Source organism: Benincasa hispida, chromosome 11 (genome assembly GCF_009727055.1).
Source record: "Benincasa hispida cultivar B227 chromosome 11, ASM972705v1, whole genome shotgun sequence".
Lineage (NCBI taxonomy): Eukaryota > Viridiplantae > Streptophyta > Magnoliopsida > Cucurbitales > Cucurbitaceae > Benincasa > Benincasa hispida.
The window spans coordinates 81,772,572-81,781,072 of NC_052359.1; the positions used below are offsets into that span (position 1 = coordinate 81,772,572).

The 8,501-nt window shown below is 30.5% G+C and overlaps 1 protein-coding gene across 1 annotated transcript; it reads left to right on the forward strand.

Moving 5' to 3' along the window:
• The first annotated feature begins 581 nt into the window (after window positions 1-581).
• LOC120091420 lies at window positions 582-6,337 on the forward strand. The gene is made up of 5 exons (XM_039049441.1): window positions 582-1,174; window positions 1,261-2,330; window positions 3,896-4,312; window positions 4,429-4,679; window positions 5,919-6,337. The coding sequence occupies exons 1-5, from the start codon at window positions 1,056-1,058 to the stop codon at window positions 6,174-6,176; spliced, it is 2,115 nt and encodes a 704-aa protein (XP_038905369.1). The 5' UTR covers window positions 582-1,055; the 3' UTR covers window positions 6,177-6,337.
• The last annotated feature ends 2,164 nt before the right edge of the window (window positions 6,338-8,501 follow it).

Consider the following 8,501-nt stretch of genomic DNA (forward strand, 5'->3'; position numbering starts at 1 on the left):
GGAAATGGTGAGGCCCCACATGGTTAAGTTATATATATTGAATGTCAAGGAATAGGATAAATTGAAGCCACAATTTAAAACTAAAATACAACATTCGAAAGTAAAATGTCCAAAATAAAACAAAATTAAACTATTTTTGAGCTCTTGAGTTTTCAATTTTTTTTATTCCTCAATTTTGGAACCATTTTACTTCTGTTTGGGATCTTAAATTGAATTATAAAATTTAGAGTTCATATATCGAAGTATAAATAAATAAATTTTAATAATATTTAATATTGAAATTGAGCTATTTACTATCTCTTTATAAAGTTGATGAACCAAACACACTCTAAAAATATGATTGTAGTTCACTACTTTAGTCCCCTAATAACTTTTTTTTTTTAATTAGTTTAATAATTTTAAAATTAAATAATCAAAATCTCCGATACTCCATTTAAAACTTATTAAAATTATACAAGAAATTTTAATTTTTTCTTAAAAGAGACGAAAATGGTACAAAAACAAAAGATGTAGGAAGGGCAAAATAGTATTTTAAGCAATTTTGTTCCCGTACTAAAAGGAATAAACGCGAGGGGTTTGAATTGGGGTCTGATACGTGTAGTCTGTTCACTTTTCAACATGAACCCTAAAACCGTACTTTACACGCTGAAACCGATTTTATAAACATTCTCTCTTGAACTTATCGATGTAGGAGAAACCAAAGAAGGTAAAACAGAGCCCTCAAACACTGATCAACGAAACCAAACCAAACCATTTTCATATTGGGGATTTATTTCTAAATATCCAAATCACATAACGAATTTCACACAATCCCATTCCTCGAACTCCAAGCAACCCCCCGAATTCATAATCTTTGTCAAAAGATTCGTTCAAATCCCACACACATAGTCGCTCAAATGTTCTTTTCCCCAAATCTCTCTTCTTTTAGTTTTAGGTCTCATTTCAATTTCCCCAGTTGATAAGTCCCCTTCTTCTCCATCTTTCCCACTCGATTTCAAAGTGGCCATCAGAGCTTCCATGACCCTTTTTCACGATGTCATGGATTTAATCTGTTGATGAATTCTCTGTTTCTTCCCCTGTTTTTGTTTTCAGTGGTTATGGTGTCTTTTAATAATTTCTCTCTCTGGGTTTCTCTCTCTTCTCTGTTTCTTTCCCTTTTTAGTTTCCTCTTCAGGTGGGTTTGTTTGATTTTGTCTCGTCTCCTTGATTTCTCCTGTTTGTGTTTTGTTTTTTAGTTATGGGGTTTCCGAATTCTTGTAGGTTTTTTGATGAGGGGAAAGTTGTGGAAAGTTCTGTTGGTGGTGGTGGTGGTGATGATGATTCACGGCCGCTGGAGGAGGAGGCTGACGGCCGGGGAGCGACTGAGAATTTAGAGGAAAAGGGAACGAATGAATTTGCCTTCAGTTTTAGGTTTCAAACGTATGAGGAATTTAGCAAATCGAGTAAAAAAAATTTTGGTTGTGAGAAACTGGATTGGAGTGGTTGTTCTTCATCATTGAGTAACAGATATGAGTTTTTGCCGGAGAAGAGTACGAGCCACTTTGTGGAAGAAACTGAAATTCCGAGCTATACGGTGGAAGTTCTGAATTCTTGTTCGAATCACGAAATTTCGGGAAATGGGGATTTTTCTGTTCGAGAATTTTCTGAGTTAGTCTTGGAATTCGAAGCAGTTGATCAGGAAATTACAGAGTCCTCTGCTGATGGAACAGAGGAATTTTCCGAGAAAATTTTGAAATTTGAAGTTATTGAGGAAGGAAAAACCTTTCCTGTGGAAGTTTCGAAATCACAACCTATTGAAGAAGAAGAAGAAGAAATTACAGAGAGCTTTACAAATGGGAAAGAAGAATCTTCCGGGAAAATTCAGAGAGAAGAAGAGGAAGACAATGACTTTCTAAGGGAAACAGATTTCAACGGTTCGGATTCAGACGGCGACATCGATATCGGAGGCCGGTTTCTCTCCGATACTGATTTCGATCTCGATTTCAAAATCGGCGGGTACGAACCAGACGAGGAGATAAACGAAGAATTGGAGAAGTCGCCGGAGGGTAATGGAGATGAAGAGGATTCAGAAGGATTGGAAACAGAGTGGGAACATCAAGAACTGATTGAACAATTGAAAATGGAATTGAAGAAAGTGAGAGCAACAGGGCTAGCCACCATTTTTGAAGAATCAGAGTCACCAAAGATAATGGATGAATTGAAACCATGGAAGATTGATGAGAGGTTTCAACATGGAGATTTAATGGAAGAGCTTCATAAATTCTATAGAACTTACAGAGAGCGCATGAGGAAATTGGATATCTTGAATTACCAGAAGATGTATGCAATGGGTGAGTTTCTTCTTGTTCTTCATAATTTTTTTTTTCTTGTTTAACTTAAATTTTTTAAATTTGATTTTCTTATGTTTTAATTAGATAAATGATTAATTTGGATGATGGGTATGTTTTACCTTAGTTTGGTTAAACAAGTTAGAGGGAGATTATCATATGAGAGGAAGAGGGGGTTGGTTTAACACTTTCTGGATTTTTTTTATAAATATTATTTCATTTATTTTAATTTAGGGTTGAAAACTTGGAAGTTACTGAGAGGGAGAGAGGGAGATTCTCATTTTTCAACTTGTTTTGGAACTTTCTTTGGGAGGAGAAAGTTCCAAACTTTCTAGAGAGGTAGTAGTTGTTTGATGACAATTTTATGTTGAGAAAATTAAAAATATCATCTTTTGATATTTCATCATCAATTATTTCTACAAAGGTTACAAAATCACTGTAATTAAACCCAATCTTAACATCCAACTTTGTTGGTGGACATAACATTTTCATATGTTGAGGGTATTATCCCAAAACTTCCATAGTTTAGGGATAGTTAGGATAGATTTATAGTCTATAATTCCAACAACTTTTGTAATGGAGTGGAATTATGGTCTAAATGCAACAACTTTTGTAATTGAATGGAATTATGGTCTAGATGCAACAAATATTATTGTTTGGATTTTTGCACATTTTTCAAATTATGGGTAGTTCATTGAAAGTTCAAAGTTAGAGTGGTAGTGTATGTTTCTTTTATAATTTTATTACCTACCATTTCTTTATTTTATTTGTTTATATTGTAAAAACAAAGATTAAAAAAGATTAATTATTTGGAAAAAATTATTTAATTTTTTAGATGACTTTGGTTTTGGAACTTGAAAGATTTATTATATTGTATGAATGAATTTAATGGTCCATCATGTTTATTTTAGAAAAATGTATTTAATGCTTATTGTTTGGTCATGTAGTGCATAAACCAAATTCCTTGTGACATAGAAGACAAAGTTGAGGAAGAAACAAAGCTAACTTTCTTGTGGGTTTTAAATGGTCACTCCTTTTTGGGTTTTATATGGTTGATGCATATGTGTTCACTTTGGGGTTTCTTTAATTTTTTATTGGGTTTTTTTTTTAAAAAAAAAATTATCAATAATATTATTTTTATCTCATAATGCTTAGGGGTCAACAAAGTGCTTTTGTCTCTAACCTATTCCCCACTTTTTATTTCTCCCTTCCTTCTTTTTAAAATATAATTAATGTCCTAGGTTCTTACCTATGGTATGACTTTTTCACATAACCCTATTGCTATGTAGAAATTATTCTTAAAAAAACTACTTTTTGAACAAAAATTCAATAAAAATACATATTGATAGCCAGTAAAAACTTGAATGATTGTAAGACTTTTCACATGGTAATAAAAATTTTACGCACGTGAAATTAGATCAGTTGATAAAAAATTAAATCTTAAGATATATGCCACTAGATTACTCTATTTAAATTTAAGTAACATTTTTTAGGTGTGGCTTTTACTTTTGGATGTTTTCTACTCTAATTATGTTTTTTTTTTCCTAATATTTGTTTGGAAATCATAGGTGTTTTGCAATCAAAGGACCCACTAAAATCATTTTCAAGCACTAGCAAATCTTCATCCCCATCAATCCTCTCTCTTCTTTCACACAACCTAAGGCTATACAGACAAAAGAAATGTCAAGTGGACCCAATGAAGGACTTCATAAGAGAAGTTCATTGTGATTTGGAGATGGTATATGTGGGGCAAATGTGTCTTTCTTGGGAATTCATTCAATGGCAATATCAAAAGGCTTTAGATTTGTGGGAATCTGAACCTCATGGGCTTCACCATTACAATGAAGTTGCTGGTGAATTCCAACAATTCCAAGTCCTCTTGCAAAGATTCTTGGAGAATGAAGCTTTCGAAGGCCCGAGAGTCGAGAATTACGTCAAGCATCGATGTGTCGTTCGTAATCTTCTTCAAGTTCCTGTGATAAGAGGTAGAACTACATAACATATCAAGAGTTTGTTTGGAATGACAAGTGCTTAGTTATACATGAAGTTTTCTCGAAACTTCAATTAATATAAATCTGGTCCTTTTTTTTGTTTTGTATAGAGGATAAAAAGGGGGATAGAAGGAAAGCAAGAAGAGGGAAATTAGAGGATGGATATGAAGCAATAACAAGTGATATGGTTGTAGAGATGTTGCAAGAATCAATAAGAGTAATTTGGCAATTCATTAGAGCAGATAAAGATTGTCATCACCACTCAAATGGAAGCTTAAAACGCCCAAAAAAGTTGCAAGTAGAACTCCAAGATCCAGCTGATGAACAACTTCTTACTCACATCCAAACAGATCTCCAAAAGGTTAGCTCTTTTAATTTCCTTTTTTTTTTTTCCTTTTTTTTAAACTTACCATACATTAACCATTTAGTTTTTAGTTTTTAGTTTTTTTTTTTTTTTTAATTTTATGAGGAATAAGTATTGACTAATTGTAACTACTATTGTGTAAAATTTTTAAGGCTGTGTTCGTAAACTATTTTATTTTTAATTTTAATTTTTTTTAGAATTAAGCCTATTTCATTTCAATTTTTTACAATAATTGACATCTCTTTTAAGTAATAAAGTTAAATTCTTGGCTAAATTCTGAATTTCAAAAACTACTTTTTTTTTTAGTTTTTAAATTTTGGCTTGATTTTTAAAAATATTGGTAAGAAGTAGATAACAAAGCGAGAAATTTGGAGGTCGAAGGGTTGTTTATAGGTTTAAAAAACTAAAAACCAAAAACCAAAAGTTACCTAGACCTAAACGATTGAAAATAAGAAATGAGAAATGGATGGATTGTTTGATTATGTTTTTGTTGTTAGTTTCCTTTATATTTTTTAAATTGTTTTTTCTTGTTTCTCAGTTAAACCCGTTTTAAAATATTTGTTGTTTTGTTTTTTTTTCTATAAATAAAAGATTAATTATCAATTCGGTCCTTGAACTTTGAGGTTTGTGTTTATTTGGTTTTTTAACTTTTAAAAGTGTCTAAAAAGTTCTTGAACTTTCTATTTCGTATCTAATAGATCCTTAAACTTTCAATTTTGTCTCTAATAGGTTCTTGATAAATTAGAAAATTTTTAATTAAAAAGTTAATGTCATATGGGACCCTAAGATTATTTTTCAAAAATCGAAATTCAGGGACTACATTTGCAACTTTAAAAGCTAGAGATCAAATAAGATACATATTTCAAAGTTCAAGGGGTCTAAATTTATAATTTAAACTTAATAAAAGTATTATATTATCATTTTTACTTCTAAAATGGATAATAAACATCTAAAATTAAATATCAGCTAAAACAGGTTTGAATATTTAATTTAAAAAACTTATTTTCACCTAACTTCTTAGATTTTTTATTTTGAATTTTAGGGAGTAAAAAACAAAAAATAATTACCAACCATGAATAAGCAATGAAACAAGAAATAGTCGATTTTTTTTTTCCTATTTTAAAAATGAGCAAACAGGAAACAATGAAGAGGAACAAACATGAATGTTATCAAACCGACATAGTAAGAATTAAGATCCTCGCAATAATCTGATTGGTTTCGATTTTCGTGTTGCAGAAAGAAAAGAAGCTAAAGGAAATCATGAGAAGTGGGCATTGCATATTGAAAAAATTGCAAAAGAATGAAGAAAATGAAGAGACAGGAGGTGCATTGTGTTTCTTTAGTGAAGTGGATATGAAATTGGTGGGAAGAGTTCTTAAAATGTCAAGAATAACAACCGATCAATTAATTTGGTGTAGGAACAAATTGGGTAGGATTAGTTTCTCTAACAGAAAATTACATGTAGAACCTTCTTTTTTTCTTTTTCCCTGTTGATCATGCTCACTAAATTAGCATTCCTAATTTTTCCCTTGTATATTGAATTTTTTGGCCGTCTTTATTTCTTTTACTTTCTTTTTCCAACCATTTTTTCGGAAAAATTCAGAGGTATGTATATGTTAAATTGACACCAAAGAAAATAAATCTTGTAATCAAGATATAGTATCGTCTCAACCATCTAACTTATGTTCAAACTTACAATTTATAATAAGATCATGTGATAATTTGAAATGTCAAATAGGCTACAAAATTAATCCACGTGTTTATAGTATGTACAACTATTTTTCAATTTGTCATTCTTTTTACCATCTTCTTCATGGACATTCTTAATAAGCTAAAATTTATTGAAAAAATATATTATGTCACTATTTGTAAAATCATTAGTTTTAGGATGTAATGGAAACTTCCTTAAATTTAAGAAGTCTTCATTATGGTATAGGTTCGACTTTGTTGGTTCCTTTTGAGTAACTCAATCTCGATCATCATGTTAGATCAATTTCTTCTTTTGATAACATGAAAATTGGACCAATACTCTTTGTTAAAAATATAGTTGCATGAAGTGTTGATTCTAGCAATGAGAAAAACTTCAGATTTCGAGTTGAAAAGTCTAACAAAGTTGCATGAAGTTGTTTTAATGAGACATGCAAATGGAGACTTTGAGCTTTTAAGCTAAAGGGATGTGAAATATTTAAGATTTTCAAATATTCTAACACTCATGTAAACCATGACTACAAGCTGACTAGAAACTGGGCTGCGTCATTTAATCAAGTCTAAGTTGCGAAGATATTGGACGTACGAATAGACCAAAGTATATTGTGCAACATATTTGACAGGAATTTGACAGTGAACCCAAACTACGAGAAGGCATAACAAGTGAAATAAGAAGCATTAATTCTTGCCGTGGAGTCAGTTCACAAGGTATACAAATTGCAAGTTCATGTACGATTTTTGATTCATGTTACGTCATCACCCTAATACATATACCCAAAGTCATATCATCCATTTGTTGAAAAAAAAAATAATGATAAAGACATCGTTTTACTGATTTTTTTTTTTTTTTTAAATTTGTATAAGAATTTGAAAGTTTGGAGACTAAAAATATCATTTAAAAAAGGTGTTAAATGTTATATAATAGAGAGGAGAGAAGAACAAACATAAGAACATAAGAGATGTGTATTTTCAAATGATCTTTACAACTTCTATTTATTGGGTTGTAAGAATGGTGGTTACAAGGATGAAATATAAGGAGAGGGTAAGATAACTATTGGAATTAATTGGAGAGGTTAATGGATGAGTTTTAACCTATGGAGGTAATACATGGACATCTACATAATTATTATATTTATAATATTCCCCTTTAGATGTTTATAGTATATATAATATGTCTAGTTAAGACCTTACTAGGAAAAACCCAATGGGATAAAAACCTAAAGAAGAAAAAAAAGTACATAATTCATATACTTTAATAACTGTCTCATTAAAAACCTTGTTAGGAAAATCGAGTGGGACAAAACCATAGTTAAGGGAAAAAGAGTGTATCATATTTACTCCTCCTCATGAAAGCATCACTTGATAACTCTTGGTTGTCACGTGCAAAATGTTGTGCGTTATCTTCTCAAATGTTGTAGTAGGGTAGTCTTTCAAGTCATCTTTTGAATAAATTTGTTGAATAGTGATGTTGTCATTTGATATTTTATTGTTTTCATATAAAAACACTATTTGCTAGCCTCATAAATCATTAGGATTTCAACATGAATTAAAGTAGAAGTTATTATAATCTGCTTCATAGACTGCCATAATATAAAGAATTCTTCTCCACGTATTAAGTAACATGTTTAAGATCTAGTTCTTATGGGTTAGATAAGTAACCTGCATCTTCACAACCAACTAGATCACAATTAGATTTATGAGAATAAAATAAATCCATAAACTAATTCTCAAATAAAAACATAGAACATGTTTAACTTTACTCCAATATCTTTCTTTGGAGAAATATTATATTTATATAAAAAAATACTAAAATACTACAAAATGTAGTATATAGCTAGTAAAGATATAAGTGTACTTATTTCTCAAAATTATGGTTCTTAAGGATCTTAAGTTCTTCATTATCTTTCTGATATCAAATGATATAATTTTTTTCACACTAAGTGAATGAACCACTATGGTAATGTAGATGGCCCATATAAGATCTTTTATGTATGAATTGATCCAATTTCATTTGCTTTATCTTTATTTGCAAGCTAAAGCAAAACTTACCATCTCAATTTCTTTATTAAGAAACTCTATTGCCTTTAAAATCTCTTCAAGAATTTATGCTTA